The 20,591-nt window shown below is 35.4% G+C and overlaps 2 protein-coding genes across 3 annotated transcripts in view; both read right to left on the reverse strand.

Moving 5' to 3' along the window:
• The window catches only part of LOC120634571, a 76,212-nt gene extending 69,255 nt beyond the window's left edge, over positions 1–6,957 (reverse strand). For both annotated transcript variants that reach the window (XM_039905285.1, XM_039905276.1), the window contains exon 1: positions 6,814–6,957. The gene's annotated coding sequence lies outside the window, so the exon portion shown is untranslated. The remainder of the gene's footprint in view (positions 1–6,813) is intronic.
• Positions 6,958–10,316: 3,359 nt separating this feature from the next.
• Positions 10,317–20,191, reverse strand: LOC120635016. Its single transcript, XM_039905927.1, has 4 exons — positions 20,031–20,191; positions 18,691–18,883; positions 16,432–16,626; positions 10,317–10,553 (listed from the first exon to the last, which is right to left on the reverse strand). Exons 1-4 carry the CDS (start codon positions 20,189–20,191, stop codon positions 10,317–10,319), a joined length of 786 nt encoding a protein of 261 aa, XP_039761861.1.
• Between the last annotated feature and the right edge of the window lie 400 nt (positions 20,192–20,591).

Below are 20,591 nucleotides of genomic sequence, written 5' to 3' on the forward strand. Positions count from 1 at the left end.
AACGTCCCACTGCTGGGCACAGGGCCCGTCTCTCACAGAAAAGAGTTATAGCATAGACCCACCACGCTGCTCCAATGCAGGTTGGTGGGTTGTATTATACATTAATATCTTAGTGTTATCTTACTACTACTTTAAAAATGTACGGATAATATATTCCTACTCAGAAGAATATTATATACCTACTTGTGTTTACCATCTATTCTCATTTCTCGATATTTAACTTTGGTCAGAAATCCAGTGAGACGGTAAAATCTTTCCGTATATTTTGTCGTGATAATAATGATTCAAGCAACATAAATCGTTTTTGTGATCTGCTGTTTTAATAAATTACCAAAATTACGGATATAATCCAACAAACATTTATATACTGGGATGATAGAACTGCCGAATGTAGATGTAGAATCATCATCTACATTTAATATTTAACTACTTCCTTTATTACCTGCCTAATTAAATATTACATCTGGGATATTAGCGTGTTACCTTGTATACGACCTATATTCATTATGTTTGCGTAATACGAGGTGTGACTGATTCTATCAAACTCACTTAATACGACCCGATTACAAATGTAAATTTTTATATTTCCCTACAGAACTGCCTCTAAATAAATGAAATACGGAAATCTTAATCAATAATATCAATTTCGCGGATTTTTCAACAATGCTATTTATTTCGAAATATTTGTTCTCAACACCGGAAGCCTTTTCTCATCGTCAACACAAAAGAGTATTCCAACGGGAAATGACCGTTATTTAGCTATCTACATAATAGTTACATAGATATATCTGGTTTTGTTTCCATATTAGTAATTTGTTGTTTTAAGCGATAATTGTATCAGTCTGTTTATTCATAAAACTAGTTGACCCGCGCAACTTCTCAATCTTAGAAAAATTTTCTTCCCATTTCCCGGAGGAATTATTGTATATTGGGATAAAAAGTATCCTATATGGTGACCTGGAATATAAGCTACCACTATACCAAATTTTATTTAAATCAATTTAGTACTTCATTTAGTAGTTCACTGTCCGGGCATCACGCTTTCGCGTGATTCCGTGTACCCGGAGGAACTTATTGTATATTGGGATAAAAAGTATCCTATATGGTGACCTGGAATATAAGCTACCACTATACCAAATTTTATTTAAATCCATTTAGTAGTTCATTTAGTAGTACACACAGATAGACAGACAGACAGACAGACAAAAATATCGATTATAAGGAATCCCCCGGTCAAAATTTTCAAAATATATTAAATGTACAGAAAGCTTCCTGTTACAGTTTTATTATAAGTATAGATAATATTGTGACCTAAAAAGAAACGAAAGTCGCTTTGTGGCTTAGTGAATAAACATACGAAAGAAACAGATTTCGTCCCCATCATCTCGATGCCTGGTATTCCTCTACCATGCGTTCATTAATAGCCTTTAACAGTCCACTGCACACACTCTGAAAGGGTAGAATTTTCGCATAATCACCTGGGCAGACGGTTGATCGCAGTAGACGGTAGTAGTACACGCCAAAGGTTGTCTGGGATAGTTCGCTTTAGCGATAAGACCGCCTTGGTACACCTAAACTAGTTTTTTTTATTACTTTTTTAAGGTGAAACTTCTTTAGAATATTTTCTTTAGATAAAACGACAGGTACGATACAATTACAAAAATGTGTAGGATGAAGCCGGCAAAGAATGAGACCGAAACATTCATACTATTTTATCTGTTTAAGTTACCAAGGAAACCGAATAATATCTAGATAAAGAAACATACACATAAATGTATAGGACAGACAGATAGAAAACATTAAACATTTTTTTACCTATTAACTAAATAATAAACCTTACATTTATCCTATTAGTTCTGATACTCTACATCCACCTCAATCTTTCGTAGGCTACTTTTCAGAAGTTACACTTCCGCCGTGTGTGAATAAATTGCACAGATTTTTTTTTTATTTTATCTATTGTGTTTTCTTTGTATTTTGCTTTTGTGTGTGCAATAAATAATTTAAGCATAATAATAATAATACACGCTGCAGCCCGTTTTCCATTATAATCCTTAGTCACCTCGAACGTTAGGCGGGAAGAGGAGGAGTGGTTACAAATGTATTCTGATCGGTCACCACACGGCACCATGCGTTTTACCAGCTCGTTATTGCCGTACACTTGCAAAACCTTGTGTGACCGTCCCTCATCTGTGGTACATTTATAGCAACTAATATTTATATTTGGGTTTGTTCAAGTGGCCGATATGGAACGTAAACAGATTCCTTGAACACGCTACAAATATTCTAAGTTAATATATGTGCATTTGTCACCAAGTATATAAGAGCAGTTAGATGATATCTTAATAATGTATGGTATAGTAGTTACGTTTTCCGGACTTGACTGATCACAGGATTTCCTTACGACGCGCTTGTATGCATAAAATTGTATAGATAACTTCAATAAAGACAAAATAAGCAACATGTCATTCCATCAATTCGTCAATTTCAAATTGTTGTCGGTATAAACATTTGTGTATCGATTGTATGCCCTAAAACCCTAACTCTATCATAACTATTGAGTATATATGTATATATATTTCTTACGAAGATAAAACGATAGGAGGTTACCTAAGTTAAAATAACCTGGCGACAACTTTAGAAAATCGATTGGGGAACGGTAAATGTATGCCTAGGAATCTTCTTTGATTAGGCATTGCTTACTTAGGAATAACTTTGTTCGTCGTTGGTGAAAACTGGCATGAGAGTTGCAGTACGTTAGCTAAACCAGCAGACAAACATTGTGGCAGCATGGTACAAGTGTTTTAAATTCTTTAGAATAATATCAGACATCTCCAGAACAGACAGAACATCTCCTGAGATCGAATTCTCATAATTGTTATATTATACTGATGGAGGAGTATGTTTATATACAACCAGCATCAGCAACTAAATTAAACAATGCAAGTCGACGCTGTTTAACTCTAGGTATTTAAGTCTATTTGATTAACTATTAAACTAAATTGTTAACCTCAAACCATTAACTAGGTACCAACTAGCTAATCAAATTAAAAAAACCTAACAATAACAAACAATTTGTTTCTTAGAGTAGTTATTTATTTTAAGATTAATTGTTTGTGTATATACGATGTGCCTTCTTTAGAATAAAACCTGCAATAGAATGAGTCACCGGATGAAATAAATTTAACCGGTCTTTAATTATTGTAACGTGCTGGCTGTTTTATAACGGCACTTCTATATTCTTGTGCTTATATTTAGCTGGATTACATTTTATCTCCTATTTAAACGTGTTTTATTTTATAACGACTGTGACCCAGTGGCGTGCGCGTTGGTTTTATACATGTAGGGTCATGGATTTGATTAGTATTTTAATATCTAAATATCCTACATCCGGTCTGGTATAATTAAAGAAGGGATTCAGCAGCTTGACGTAGCTTTATATTTGCCGTAAATAACGACATCATCTAGGCAGTGTCAGGTCAGCATGTAGAGTAATATGTAGAGGCTTTGTAAATAAAGGACACGTACTACTGAGGCCAGTAAGGGTTCTTTCCTCTCTAGCCGGTTACCAAACAATTGCTTTGTCTAGCAGACTTCGTCAGAACTCTGTACGATTTATTTTACCTCTTTGCTTAAACTGTGGCTATAGTTTACCACTCTACCAGCTAAGCTATACAACAAGGCGTTCTAGGTATAATTGGCCCGTTTTCACTAAACTTCGCCTATATCAAATACCTAATGTAAATCATTCGATGTTCATATAAAAAAACATTACACCAACTCTTAGGTGATAACTATTGTGGAACGCTTGATGTATGCCTCGGAATCTCCTTAGATTAGGCTTTACTTCTTTAAGCATTGCCTTGATCCTCGTTATAGACACATCCGGGCATTCTCCTCTACACCAATTAGGGAATTCAACTTAATGTAACTGAAATATAGGGCTTTTCCATTACCGTAAAAAGTTGCCACTTACCATCAGGTTATATCATGGTTATTCGCTAACTTGTTATCGTTAAGTGAAAAAAACCTTAAAATTTGTTTTAAAAGGGCAAGTAGTGCTTGAGGATTCTCAATCAAGATTTCTAAAAGGTATAAATTTTATAAAGTATTTTAGTTCTTGACTTGAATACGGTGTACCTATTTGTATTTCAGTTTCAGTAGCAGGTTTTTTGCTATATTTTTCAGGCAAAATAGCATCACCGACTATCAGCGAATCGCAAAGCAGACACGGCTGTCGGAAGTAAGCCGATATGAACGTTGTGGTCCCAAAATGCTGATACGGGACTGATCAGAACAGAATTCAAATCACAACAAGTGAGTAAGTAGCAAGTAATCGTTTATATTTTGTCTTCAAAAGTTTCATATAGTTCAAGGCACAAAATCGTGCAATTCCCTACAAGATACCGTATGAACACGTCCAATCTCATCATCATCATCATGTCATCCAAAGGACGTCCACTGCTGGACATAGGTATTTTGTAGGGAGTTCCAAATACCGCGGTTTCGTGCCACTAATCGGGTCCACCGGGGCTCCCTGCGACTCGCTTAATGTCATCCATCCACCGCGTCGGGATCCAGCAACGTCCATCCATTAAATTTACTAACGTTCATCTATTCATGGATTATTCAGGAACAATCATCACTCATCACTATACTCGTACTTTTACCTATTACGAGTTGAAAAATACATTTAGCGTTTTACTACTGTAGCAGTCAGGATTTGGATAGCCTAAGATTATAGATACTTTTCCATACAAATATCTAGTATCAGGTACTTAAAATAATTGCCACTTTTGTATGGAATGGTTCAGTGCAAAGAAATCGAGACAATCATGTTTAGATCTTCCTTGAGAGAGGTTCCATGCATCATAATTGGTTTTGGAGGCGGTGATAATTGGTTTTGGTCTTAAAAGACTAAAGTAACGGGGAGAATCCAAACGCGACCTAATCTGAGAAGAATGTTGATGATGACGACAGTTTTTTTTATAAAAGAATCTGTACAAGATTCAAATCAGAGACCGCAAAAAGACAACGAAAATACAGACGATTTTTTTTACCTTAAAATCAGGAGGAAGGCTTCGCAAGGAATGTTTTAGGCTACATTCTTAATGCTTGTCTATCGCGAGAAACGGTAAAACAGAAAAAAAACTGCGAGCACAACATCGTAGCTGCCAGTTTTACATATTATACGATTGATAAATTACGATATAACTGTGATAATATGAATAATTATGATGAAGAGTGTAAATATATTATACATATACATACAAGCAAACCTGTTTGACATCACAGTAATGTATCGATATCAAGTTTTACCGCATGCACGGAGCAATAGGTTCGTTGATGTCTTTTCAAGGGAAATTATACAACGCGTGTATTTATTATTTAATTTATAATTTCACTTTTATGCATAATGGTATCTTATCATCACCGTCTCACACATGCACGGGGGCAGAGCATTTTCCCAGTTGAAAAGGACCAAATGTATCCCCTGCCGTAACTTAATTCACTTTCCGAGCATGGGCGCATAGGTGAAAATAATACGCAAATCATAAACTTATTTTATTATAATAATAGACTTTCCCGTGATGCCGTGCTTTAGCATGAGTGGATATAATCGAGGGAAAAATTTTTGTCTACTGCCTCGGATAGCCGTGCTGAGAGTATAGGCCTTCTACTTCGTAGTTACAGGTAAGTTTATTCATAAATATACTATGAGTATATACCGCGTTATTGGAGTGTTTCTGTAATGTTCGCGAGAGCTTATACCGATGACTTTTTTGATCAGAAGGAAACGAATAGCATCCTTGATGAAAAGAGCATAGGTAAGCAGTAACAATATTCTGAAGGCGTTGATGGATAGATACGACTCTCCAATCTACAAGCTCTATATATACAACAACTACATGTCGAGCTGCATGGAGTCAGATATTTCTAACTTGTAATTATTGTATATTTAATGTTTTTGCTTATTACTGTATTTCTTTTTTTTATATTTTTATATCACACTTTACTCTCAACTGATATAGGCATTACGATCATAAAGTAAATATTTATGTTACTCCCACTTGTATGATGGACATGAAGTTTAATGAAACTGCAATTGCATAAATCATACGGTAACCTTAACCAGATACAGTCAGGCGTCATCCATACCACTATATTGTTGTATGTAGATTATGAAAATAAATAGTAGTAATATGTAGTAAAGTTTAACTTATTTTATGTTTTATGTTTTTGTTATGTTGATTAATTTTATTTTATATTGTCAAGCTTCACCTGATTCGATCACACCTATAGGAAGGATAATCATAAATTTTATCGACATAAATACAGTCTAGATAAAACCTTATAACCTAAAGCTTAGGTCACTTCTTAAAATCGGGATAGTTGATTAGTTAGGCAGGGTATTTTTGCCAGTACGAAAAACTTGCTAAAGGTTATGTTCAAATATATATAACTACCTACAGGTTTACACTACGTAAAGGTTTTTAAAGTTCATTAACACCATGAACTGTTTTATACTCACGAATTACGTTAACATTAATTAATACCTACGTGATGATTGGATTATCCACATATTTGAACCTTTAGCAGTTAATTGTTGTTTTAATTATCCATCATGTACAGCAATTAATAATTTATTTATTATTAACATACAAAAACTTAAGTGTTTCTGCTCAATGTCAGTTATCCATTTTAGTTTAAATGGATATGAAGATTTGTCACATACTAGTATGTGTTTATTTTTGACCTAGTAAATGTCGGACTGTTATGTCTAAGGTTTAAAAATAATTCGGAATGACTTACCCATAAAATAGAGCAGCTCAGCACTCCCAGGAAGTTTTTTGTTACTAAACAAACACTGTTTCACTTACTTCGTTTATTTGTTCGTAAAACAACTGTGTGCCCGTTAATCGCGTTAGGGTACTGTTTGAACGAATGCAAGACAACCGCGCGGTATAACTGCCTTAAAGGCTGTGCGTTTGCGCATCGCTTGAGCGTTGAACTGGCGCGGCAACCCGTCCAAAGCAAAATGCACTAACAACCTCAACTCTACCACAGCAATACCCAACTCTCGGACGTAACGGTGTCGCGTCAGCTAAGAGAAGCGCACGCAAAGCGATAGGGAACCGCATAAGTACGGAAACTGTTGTGGTTTACCGCTGAAGCGTGAGATAGCCTAATTGATATTCTCTCGCTCGATAATCGCCCGCGATGCGAAACGTTATCTGTTGGCCGAGTTCTGAACTGATAACAGATTTGTATTTTTTTTATCTTAACTTGTCAATAGAAATAAATAAAAATTAAGTGTCTTAATTAAGCTCATAATCATTATTATTTGAAATAATTTATAATTTAATAATTTATAATTTAATAATTTATAATTTATATACTAATTTATAATTTATTTACTACGACAACGCACACATCGCCATCTAGCCCCAAAGTAAGCGTAGCTTGTGTTATGGGTACTGAGATGACTGATGAATATTTTCATGAATAATATACATAAATACTTATTATATACATATAAACACCCAGACACTGGAAAACATTCATGCTCATCGCACAAAACTTTTCCATTTGTGGGAATCGAACCCACGGCCTTGGACTCAGAAAGGACTGCAAACTGCGCCAATCGGCCGTCAATTTATAACATAACGTCTTTAGAACGTTTAAACGTCTTTATACGTTTTTTTTTTGTCAGTCTGTTTGTCTGGGGTATTCGCTTGTCTTAGGTAATTGAGAATGAGGCAGGGTTTATTTATTTGCTAAGATAAGTAATAAATGTGTTCGGCCCTGACTCCCTATTACGTAATCTCTAATATGTGATATCTATACACAAGCACAATTTGTGACTTAAAATTATTAGTACATTGTAGACAAATACTGTCAAAATTTACGTTACGTATAAAAAGTATAAAGTGTATTAAGAAGCTGGGTTTTGCTACTATGTGTATACAAATAAATTGTCATTGTAGCAAACTTTTATGAAATAAGTTCATTACACTGCGATGATAGCTATGACCTTTTCCGTTAATAAAATAGATTACTTAACAATAAGTTACAAGTAGTAAGTATCTTCATAAAAGCCTAATAAAACTTTAAACATAAACGTTAGTATGTATAACAATAAATTATTTGCGTTGGAAACTGTACTTATTTATATTATACTAGCTCTTACCCGCGACTTCGTCTGCGTTTGATTTAGTTTGTAAAGTATTCAGTATCGCTAAGCCTTAAATGAGTATAGTAGTATATATATAAAACATGTGACTGTAAATTAATTATAGACAAATAATTTGCAATAAAATAAAATTGCGACTATAATTAAAGATCTATGCTATCCTATCTCTTAAGTTGGACCATACTGCTCACGGTGTGCCAATTTAATTTCAAATCAGTTAAGTAGTTTAGGAGTCCATCGCAGACAAACATCGTGACAGGAGATTTATATATATTAAGATGGAGATAAAAAAAGATGAGTCATAAGTCATACAGTTAGAAGAAAACGTAAATATAACAATGCTCAGTAATTTTACGTTGCACGCTGCCTGGCGGTGTTAGCGACATCCTGTGAATATCCTAGAGTAGTCCGAGCGACCGGCCGTCGAACCCTGGGTCGACCACTGCCAGCCTTAAAGCTGCCTTTCCACCAGATAGATGCCAGGTCGCGTTGCGATGTACGTGTGTGTATTCCGCCAAAAGAAGCGCATTATTTTCATCGTATTGACGCGCATTGTCTAGAGATAAGCTTATTTGGCTATGAAAATCAAGCAATATATTAGTGCTGCTGAAAAAGCATGTATGTATAACGTAAAATAATGTAGTATGTATTACATACTTTAGCAAATTAGAGTTTCTACGTATTTACACAAGCGTAAATGGGTATCATTATTATATGTGAACCATCAAACATTTGTTGATATTATGTCTTTATTTTGCGAACATATTGTCCACTGTGTATTATGCTTTAAGGTATCTTCTAATTTTTTTGCTCTACTTTATTCTACATTGATACCATTATTAATGTTAAATTATATTATTTTAAATTGTTAGTGTTAAAATTGGGGATCCTTATTTACGTCACAAAATGCTTTTAGTCCGTATTTTACAACTTTCGTACCTTTAACTGAGGCATGAATTTTGTTGTTTACAAGTCGTTGTAAAATAAATCTAAAATTAAATTTTTAAGATTACAAAATCTGCCAGTTTAATAATTTTATAACTTTTTCGGGATTTTTTTTCTTTCGAATAGTTTAAAATTTCGGTCTTTCAGAGAAACTACCATTTCGTTATATTTCTTAAAGCAGGTAAGACTCGAAACATATTAAGAAACATTCCGAAGATATTTCAAGTAACTTCACCAAGTCTTTAAAGAAGTCGTAAAATTTCTTTGCACAACACAAACAGCACAAATAAACACGTTCAAAGAAACTGGAATTCCTTATCGGTCCTGTTTTATGCTTCCTGCTCCATACATAGGAACAATATTAGCTAGTCATGCATTAAACTCACAACCTCGTCTTATGTTAGTTTAATCTACCAAATAACTCACTCCACGTATATGTAAATTAAAGTTTTTAATACGCACAATCTCGTTATGTTGCAATTTGCTTAACAGAAAAAAAACTACGTGTAAATAAAAAAACTTGGATTTTATTCCGGTCTTGAAATAAACAATTTATCTTAGCGTAGCTTAGTTATAAAGAAGGAAAAAACCTAGGAACTAGATTTGAGCATGCAATGAATTATTTACCTAATTAGAAGATCTACGTAATTGAGCATATTTTTGACTACACACTATACTACTTATCTAGGTAAATATAAAATAATCTTAAAGTAACAATAAGTGATCACAGGGAGCTTTCCCAAAGTTCCATAGAATCGGATCAGTTTAATACAGGTTAACAAAAGCTTCTTACATTCGACTATCTAATCTAAGCTATTGCTGTCGTTTACCTATATAGAACGGAACTTTATTTAAATTTAACATTAAAACCTCTACCTATTAATCCCAGACCCGAGAAGTAAAAAGGGATTTAATTTTGACAGCCTCCGAACTGTCGCTGAAGGTCGGGTCGGTATTAAAACCCCAAAGCGTTCCAAGTTTGAAACGCTGTACGGCTGCCTGAATTCGTTAACGGTATTAAATCCAGCCATATACTAAGTCACGTCATTTGTTAACTATTTTATAATCATGAAAAATTTACTCTTTAGGTGTAACTTTTTTTTTTACTTCAAGTGCCCAGCAGTGGTATATTATTGGAATGACTTACGTTAAGTTATTTTTTTATTTTAATGTATTGTCATTGATTTTCATAATGGTTCGATATCGCGTCCAGAATGAACTGAAACGTTATTGGATTTATCCAACTTAGCCCTGAAAGGGTATTTGAGGGGTCTATACTTCTAGCTTTTCTACCTGAATTACGTTCTAGGAAATAGTCATCGTACTCTAAACTGTAATCCGGAATGATAGGATTGAATTTGGCGTAATAGATGGCAGATAAGCACGCGTAGAGAAGCACCGCCGCTGTGAAGAGCTGAAAAGGAAAAACAAATATAAATCCATGAAAATATAAACCTTTATCGCTATTACTGTTACGCTGCATGGAAGAGATTGCTATGTAACTGAATTGAGAATCTCTACACCTAAATGAACTGGCCAAAAATAATGATGTCCTTATCAAAATGTATGTCCTGGAAAAGGATAGCAATATTTTAATATATGTCAAATCAGTCCAGATAGATATAATGATTTATGAACAATAAAATAATTGGCACCATTAGTTATACACATATATAAAATTTACAGGTTGCTATTTGAACAACTATATTGAAGATGACATTTATATATTTAATCATCGTTATTAGCGAGTTAACGTTACACCACTAGTGTGATATAGAACTAAGACCCACCACGCTGATCTATTTCTTTAACAGGTTGGCGGCACTAAGTCAAAAACCGTTGACATTTATATATATAAAGAAATGTTAATAGGTATCGAAACGTGACCGATGGCGTAACTTGCTCTACGAGACACGGAGGCTAAATTCGGACTTCTAAAGTCGGTGACCCATTTATCGACTTGAGTCAACATTCCTAAGCGCGCGCAATCGACGAATTCCCGTTGTTGCAACCAGAGCTTATTAGCTATCTCTTAGTTAACTTCCCCCATATTTATTGTATAGGCAAGTATTGAGTTTTGATGTTGGCGCAGCGGTTACGCGCTATAGTTTTAAGAGGGAAGTCCCGGCTTCGATTGCCTGCAGGGACAAGTTGGAAATTTATAATTTTTTTCTGGTCTGGTCTGGCCGTGGCTGCCAACAAACACGTTACGCAAAGCGATTTAGCGTTCTGGTCATATATCACGTATAAACCGATTAGGGGTTAGATTTAATAGAACTGCCATACCCTCTTACAGATTAGCCCGTTACCATCTTAGACTGCTACATTACTTACTACCAGGTGTGATTGCGTGGGCTAACTTGTAGTGGAATAAAACAAAAATTTTGATCCGGTATTTTTTTTATATATATTCGGTTAGCATATTTTTTGTGATATAAACAGCAATAAACAATTGCGAAATCTAATGATTTCATTGTCATTGCAAACTTGCATAATTATGTGAATAAATCATCTAGCAATCTTTAATAATTTAACTACCACATCGTGTATATAATAATTACCAGCGATCTCTGCCTGGCTTATGTAATTGTTATTGTAACTCGCTTATGTACGTAAACTTGTCTGACCTAGAGACGTGAACTTGACAGATTCGACACCGACTGGTCTATTGACGGCCGATTGGCCAACAACCCTGCTTTCTGAATCCGAGGCTGTGGGTTCGATTCCCACAATTGGAAAATGCTCCTGTGGTAAACAAAATGTTTCTCAATGGCTGGGTGTTAATCTGTATATTATAAGTAATAATGTATGTTATTCTAGTAAATATTTATCAGTCATCTTAGTTCCCACACCAAAAGCTACGCTTACTTTGGGGTTAGATGAAAAGGTGTGTATTGTCATAGTATATATTAGGGTGATCCAAAAAAAAATTTCAAAAGTATCTTTACGGTGTAAAAAAATTTCTGTGAAAATGTGAGCCCTTACTATTTATATTAAGATTATCTTCGTCGCATTTGTTTAATTTCCATAAGAATAACATGGGAAATTTTTTTTTGCTACTTCTGATTTTTGTACCGTTCAAACGACTGATAGACTTATAAATCGCTGTTTCAATCTTTATAGATTTTTTGATGTGTCCACGCGTATTTGTACATGTAAATACCTTAAAATATTTAATTAATGTAAAATCATAAATTATAGATATAACATATTAAAAAAGTCCTTTTATTTTTTATAAACAATAAAAAAAATACCAAAATACATATTACCTACGACTAATTAATAATTATAAAGAGGTATCATAACATAAACTTTATCTTATCGAATCCAATGCTACGAATACTATCTAAGTCGATATATCTCATTAGAAAGATCATTAATAAATAATTTATAGTGTGTTGCGGTATTTTCCACTATCTACGCAGCAAATTATAACTTTTCACAAGATTTTGCAATAAACACACTTTGTCACACATATTCTGTTTCCCATGAATTCCCATTTGATGACATAGACACGTGAGAAACGCTTGCTTATTATGTAACGTGAGTTTTCCTGGACTAAGAGATTCTTTTAACTATTAAAGTGACCGGAATTGGAACCAGTGGCGTGTATAGAGGGTATGCACAGGGTATGCAGATGATATAAAATGAAGGAAATCTCCCGTAAGAGTTTAAACAAACTTAAGGAGAGAGTTTTAAAAACCAACCCTTAAGTATTTATAACTCGTACTGGGTATTTTCTTCATTTATATCGTCTTCATTGATACCCTGTGCACGCCACTGAGTAGAACCTAGGATTATTTACTTCAAGGTAGCATGGGATCATGACTTAATCACACCTTTTTAACAGACATAATTCGACGAATCAAGCAAAACTATCTGATAGTATGGTGGAAAACCTACACCTACACTTGAGCCAATGAGCCATGAGCAACACTTCGCAGGGCATGCTAGGAAAACGTCCGTCAAAATGCCGCCTTGTGTCCATCGACCAGAGACAGATCGAATGTCGGCAATTACATTACTCCAGATCCACGCCCTTCAGACCGAAGCTCAGCAATGCTGCTTTGCTGCAGAAGCAATCATAGCGATAGTAATTGTAGTAGTAGTAGGAGTCCCGGACGATCTTAGACACGAAAAGCTCTAACTAGCTACTACTAAAATCCTATACTATTATTGCGCTTGTTCTTGGCAGAGACCTCCTCTCTCGTAGTAGCAGTTTGGATACTGTTTCAATGTAGCGGGTTTTAATGAATATCATCACATGTTCGACCGGACCCAACTGTTTAACGTGCTCTCCGAGGCTCGCGGAGTTGTTTACACAAATTTCCTAGTTAGATCTATTTTTATACATTTACAACCGACTCGGGAATCTAACATGCAACCTCTATATCCATAGTTGCTTTTTATTAGTGGATAGTAGAGGTTTTTGTGACAAAATTCGTCCGGGGATGTATTACTGCCATGCTTATTTCTGCTGCCAAGCAGCATTGCTGTATTCCGGTCTTAAGAGCGTTGTTGCGATGTAAATCATGAGGCTTCACACCTTCGGATCAGGTAGAGAGGGCAGTACTTTTTAGGAAGCCCAGCGGGATGTTGCTCTGGCGGTGGCTATCCACTTACGACGCGGGCCAGCAGCTTGATCCGTTAATTATAAATTACTATAAAAAAAACATGCTAACTTCTATAAATCTATGGTATGTTTAAGTATTTACTCTATGACGTGTACGCTGAGTTTTTATCTGCGCGAGTGAAACAGGCTGCGCGTGAAGTTCAATACCACGACCCGCACGCTCTGAGTCACTCATACGTGTTCGCTGTGCAGCCTCTTTCGGAAACAACACTTTTTTGACTTCTCAAGAAGATAAACTTTTATATCGATACGGAAATAATATGCTCATGAGCGAAAGATTAATGGGATAACTTGAAACGTCTATTTGCATTATAACATCACGCATCTTAAGTGCCTAAGTGCCTCAAGCGTTAAGCAAATCGTATGTATATAAGATTTATACACTTGTAATACAAAATAATATTATGGTAAGTACCTTTAAGTTAAGTACACATTGGCTACCAATAATCTACTGTTCCCTAACATCCATCAACGATATTAAGGAAAAATGTATCACGTAGGTTATGATAAATTAGATGTCAAAGTTATTCCTTATTTCAAGTAAGCACCTTACAGGCTTTCTTTTGTAGAACCAATTCAGTCAGTTGTATATTTCTCAATACCGGTTCGGAACGTATTTTCCACTTGGCAAGAAATTTAGAAGATGATTATTGTCGGAAGCTTCCGTAAGTGGGTACATCCAGAACAACGCCGAGTTGATCGAAGCCATCAAACAGAGTTCCTATACCTCGGTCATATCATGATAGCTATCGACTGTTATAAGCCATTGTAACTGGGAAGATTGCAGGATACCGAGGGATTGGCAGACGAAAATAATCCTGCCTATGAAGTATAGGGGAGTTGATTGAAATCAGACGGCCGGAGAATTATCCAATTTAGCCTTGGACAAGAAAAAGTATGATAAACTGACTTTAACTAAATTGACCTTCAAGAAGATGGTGTCTGTGTGGTAAATGGCATATTAGACTACAGTCACCACTCCTCCTCTTTTCGGGGGTGGGGGGGTGTCGTGCGAGGTGACTAAGTGGATATAACGGAGAACGCGCAGCAGCATCTGTCCAGCGTGGCAAACTCTTACAGTGGACTGTTATAGGCTATTGATAAATAAAAAACATAACAAGTGACAATAATCGGGACCTGACGGCTTTACATGCTCTTCGGGACACCAGAGTCAGTGCCAATTTTCTGGCTCCGGGCTGGTACAGGAAAAAACACATCATGCTAATTTAACACCACTTTGCTGGTTGTAAAAAATATCAGGAAACGCTTGAAGACACAAAGAAGAAACACTTAAAATATGACCGTGAAAATTATATCACGCTCCCGACGAACGTAACATTAAAGACGTGTTTCCGATATAAAGGCAAAATATAATCTCAGAAAATAAAACTACACGGGAAAATGAAGTTTAACTATACTTACATAAATCCGTCCTTTATATTAAAGCACTTATTCAGAAGCAAACAAATTGGTGACAATGTTGGGACGTGCAAGCCGCAAGGTCGCCATAAAATACTTCCTCCCATACATCATAATGTAATGTACCCACTTACGGTCGTCGTATTACAACTATGTCATTGCTAAAGCCATAGACTTCTACTTGTCTTAGGTAAGTAAACCATAAAACAACGGAATTACTGTTTTTGCGGTAAATAACAAACAGGGCTAATGATAATTTTTCGGTACGATGCGCTACAATGAATTATTTAAGGTCGGAATTATTTGCTCACCTAACATTTTTGTGACAATCTTAGAAAATTATGTTTATGACAGCTAAATAAACAGATTACGTAGAATTCTTAAAAAAACACTTTGTAGTTATCTCACAAGTGTGGTAATTATGGTAAATGGTTACCACCCGAAATTCAAAATTTGCTGTGATCCGAGCGGCCCATGATTGTTGATTTTGGAACTCCCTCAATATATGCTGATGATTTTGTGAGTAACGGTAAAAAAGAACCCTGGACACTACGGTTGTGACTGTAACGGACTGTCACAACCGTGTTTGATTCCTATGATTTAAATTTAATAACTAGGCGATCCTAACTGTTAAAAAAGTGTAAGTTTAATAAACAACATTAATAGCTAATAACCAGGATTTCAAATGATTTTATAATTTTTATTAAAGTTGTACCTACACGTGGAGGAATTATCAATTTTTATAACTTTTAAAATGCATATAAACATAGCTTTATATGGAAAGCACTCAGGCCGCGATTGCCAGAGAGTCGCAGGTTCAAATCCTGTCAGCTCCGAAAATTTTCAAATGTTGTCAAAATAATGAGCAATGGTAATTTACCACTAAAAACTATTTTTACAATTAATCATCTCACCTGTTAAAAGCGGTGATAGCCCAGTGGGTAGGAGATCGACTTTACTTTCGGGGGCCGAGTTCTAATTCCAGCACACACCTCTAATTTTTCTAAGTTATGTGCGTTTTAAGTAATTCAAATATCACTTGCTTCAATAGTGTAGGAAAACATCGTGAGGAAACCTGCATGCCTATGAGTTCTAAATAATGTTCTCTCAAAGGTGTGTGGAGTCCATCAATCTGCACTGGGCCAGCGTGGTGGACTACTGCCGTAACCCCTTCTTATTGTGGGAGGAGACCCGTGCCCTGAAGTGGGCCGGGAATAGGTTGATATGATGTTGATCTCACCTGAAAGACGCTCCAGAACTTGAAGGAGCCCTCGTTGATGATCCAGTCGTAGTATCCAGCCCAGGGGTCAGTGTATCTTCCCTGCTTCAATGGTTTCTCAGTGGTCGTGGTCTCATGATAATGATGCTCATCGTAGTAGTCCTCAAATCCTCTTCCTGAGCCTGATGTGCCATTTCCAGCGGTTTTTCGGTGCAACTACAACAATGGGATGGGACAATGTTTAATCCTTGCGACATGATTCATTGTGTATCACACCCATACACAAAATAAGTAATGAATAAAATTAATATAGCTCCAACTATTTACTAGTTTTATTAATAAAATCACGGCTGATTTTACCATAATGATCCTTATGATCCAAGATAATAAAGATCTTTTTACTTAGATTATACCTATTTGATCATGATTTGGAGCTACTTAAGGGAAAACAGAAGCCGAAAGGGCTTTCCAGATCAAATTCAGATTGAAAAATGTTTTATTCATGTAGACCTTATCACAGGCACGTTGAAGCGTTTATACATTTAACATGTAACATTAATGTTAGTGAACTGCATTCATTAACTTAAAACTAAAGCTAGGAGGGTTCCAAACGCGCTCTGGTCTAAGAAGAGCCCACAACAAACTTAGCCAGGTTTTTTTTTTTTTATAACCATCTCACAGTCGAGTTAATGTTGAGCTATGAAGTTAGAGCTAGTATATTGACTACATGACGATGCAGAACCTTTGAATGCATCGCTTTTTTATTTTAAGTAGCTGAGAGCACATAAGATCAAATAGTTCTCGATCAAATAGTTGTTGGTCAAATTGTTCTCTCCAAAAAATGTGTGTATACACATCGCACGCTACTCAAGGCAAAGCTGAAGGTTACAATTGCATGTCTAAACAAGGGTTCCGGCCTGACCGTCTAACGTGAACAATTAGCGTTGACACCCGGTCACCTAGTTCAGACAGTGCCGTTAGCATGCCCCTCTTTCATGGTTGGTTACTATTCTTACCGCCTGTACAACTTTATTAGATAAACATTTTCTAAATATATTTTCAAATTTGCAATAAACTAGATGTATTATCAGATTTAAGTCCTAGCATAATAAGTAAATATTTGATGCATTAATAAAATGTATTTTCTAATCTAAAGACGACATCGTAATATCTATTTTCCTAATAGTTAAACTCTGAAAGAATTCGTCCGGACGTCTATCAATTGGTAGACGTCATTCATTCAATGGTCATTTATGAAACAATAACAGACATTTAAGGTTGTAACCGTGCGTCTACATTAGTTAAAAACAAATATTAAATAAACAATACAAATATTTTTATCTCTTAACTTCTTAAGCAATGCAAAACAACAAAGTTACATCGTCAATTCAGTAAAATCCCGTCAAGAAATACATTCAGCGACCGTACTATATACTAGTATAGTACCTAGTGCTTTTATCTATATATGAAGTGCACGCCACTAGCTAATGTATTACTATGGCTATCATATTCAAGAACGGCACTACGGCCTTCTCAAAAAGATTCTAAATAATTTCAATTAAATTAATTAATTCATTATTTTTAATTATCTTTTCTTTTTTTTTTCTTTTTTTTCTGTAATCTCTATCTTTCATGCTCGTTATTTAACCAATAGGTTATGGGTTTTGATTATTTCCCAGATCTATCTAGATCTATCTTCTTCTTCTTCTAATAGTCTTTTGCGACGTGTTTTCGGAGGTGTAAGCCAATCTTCTCCTAAAAATTATGAAATAATCGAATGCAGTTACGTTTTCTATGATCGGACATAATGTACCAAATTTCTCTCGCTTCGAACATAAGATTTTATTTAATACTTGATAACTCGGTGAACGTACCACGAGAGCTTCATTATATTCACTAATCCGAATCAAGAATTCATATTCAAGAGATTTGGTGGTATTTTCAGTTATTTTTCTAATTATCTCTTTTGAACCTACCCCTATTCTATTTTATTTCGAATGTTTGAGAGGCACGCACGAACATATATTCGTTTTTATATAGATAAATAGATATAAAAATAATGTATAGAGAGAAGAAGAATATTTGTATACAAAAGTAAGTTATAAAGATATAACTTACTTTTGTACTTAACTAGAAAATCCAAAGCTAGAGGCACCTATGTAAAACAGGCATTAATTTTTAATTATTCAGATTTTTATTTTTAAATTTAAGAATTTAAGAAAAAGTTAAGTTACTAAGAAGCGAAAAATTGCTAATATTTTAATAATGAATATTACAAACCTGAATGGCGGTATTGTTGCTAGCGGTCGTAGGCAAGGCTGATGTGGCACGATTTTTGTTAATCTTTCTGACAACATCTAAGGCTGTACGGAATAGTGTTAGGATCAGCTCAGACGTTGGCATTCCCGAACTTGTAGTATCATCCTCTGTTTCATCTCCGTCGGGTATTTCTTCTAAACCATTGTCACTGGAACTTCAAATAAAACCATATATTCACGTGTTTTTCCTATCTCTATCATTATCTTTTAACCGCAAATTATCGGTTAAACCAACTAGCACATAGAGTGTTAACTCTAACATATCCTAAAATAAGTAGTAGTAGAGTTTCTAATGATAGAGCTTGTCCGGGGAAGTTCTACTGCTATGCTTATTTCTGCCGCTAAACAGCAATGTTGCAAAACTGTGTTCCTGTTTGAAGCGCGTGGTTGCCGTTGTTATTACAGTCACCTGCACCTCAAATTGATGGACACTTAACGGCATGTTGTAGGACGTGCTCTTTACATGCTCTGTGAAGTGTTTATGGACGATGGTTTTCCACTTACTATCAGGTGTGCCATCTGCTTGGTCAATCAATTATTATTACTATAAAATGTAGAGCTATAACTCTTTTTGATTTGTATGCCTTATAGCCTTGTTCACTAGCTTCTTGTACGCAATCCAGCGTCTTCAATTCGATTTTCAAAATGAGCGAACGCGTAACTGTAAGCATGTGTGTTCATACAGTGTACGTACTACGTACTTACAGAGTATCCAATAAGTGGGAAGATGATATAAAATGGAAAAAATCGTGGCGTTTAATAACTCATACAATACCGACCCTTAACTTTTTATAATTCGTACTGCAGATTTTTTAGATTCATCTGCCGCATAGTTCATAACCCTATATACACGCTACTGCTTGTACACGAGAACCTTAACTGCAGCTAATATATGCACTTTTTTAATACTAAATAATTAAAGCTTCATTTTCATAATTTATCATCAATTTTGATGAAATAAAAATATTGCGTTTCTATTGGAGACATAATGTGAAGATACAATCCTTACTAATACTGAAAATGCGCAACTAAACTCAACTTAAGTTTTGGCATTGAGCTAATTTTTAAACGACCGTAATAAATGCGGCCGAAGAATGCGGGGAACAGTTTTTTAAATTATTAATATTTATTTCTTATCAATATTAATAACTAGCTTTTGGATCTTAGTGAAATTATGCATAAAGATAAAAGAAAGAAAGATGCATCCTGGTGACGGATCTTAATCGAGAATTTAATCAGTTTCCGCAGGAGTTTTTGAACTCTATTATAAAAAATCACATAAAAATAATGAAAGTAACTTACTGCAAAGGAATGTACTTGTACTTTGCGGCGGGCGGCGTGTGCGGTGTCGCAGTATCGTAGCGCGCAGCACCCGCGGCCACCCCTGACGCCCAAAGCGCTAACGCAACAGCCCCCGTTATCACAAGCCCGTGCAACGACATTGCTATCAAACCCCTGGCCATATCAATAAACACCGTAATGTCTATAGCCTTAACATAAACTAGAATATCTTAAATTTGGAACGCTCACTTTAAATGAGTTTTTACCACTTCATTCCGACTAAATTTCGAATATCGAACGAGCAAGATACTAGTTTAGAACCGAAATTAAATTCTTCCTTCAGTACCACCAAGCTTTAAACTTTTCATTCCTGAACGCGTTATCACTTTTTTAAATCTCAATAAAGATTGTCTACAGGATGTACTGTACTGAATGATGTCGAACAGACTGACTGGTTCAAAATGAATCGTCTAAGTTAACCGATTGTAGGGCGAGACTGAAATATGAGTTCTGTAAATACACGATGCGCATGGTGCCTCTAAGTGGTGTGTAAATTAAATTTACAGGATTGGAGACTCCGTG

Source organism: Pararge aegeria, chromosome 2 (genome assembly GCF_905163445.1).
Source record: "Pararge aegeria chromosome 2, ilParAegt1.1, whole genome shotgun sequence".
Taxonomy (NCBI): Eukaryota; Metazoa; Arthropoda; class Insecta; order Lepidoptera; family Nymphalidae; genus Pararge; species Pararge aegeria.

Coding starts and splice junctions, on each gene's coding strand:
- LOC120635016 (XM_039905927.1), bottom strand. CDS start 20,191: ATGGCCAGGGGTTTGATAGCAATGTCGTTGCACGGGCTTGTGATAACG. Junction 18,884..20,030: donor TACAAGTACATTCCTTTGCA/GTAAGTTACTTT, acceptor TTTTATTTGAAG/TTCCAGTGACAATGGTTTAG. Junction 10,554..16,431: donor AGTTCTGGAGCGTCTTTCAG/GTGAGATCAACA, acceptor TTTCCTTTTCAG/CTCTTCACAGCGGCGGTGCT.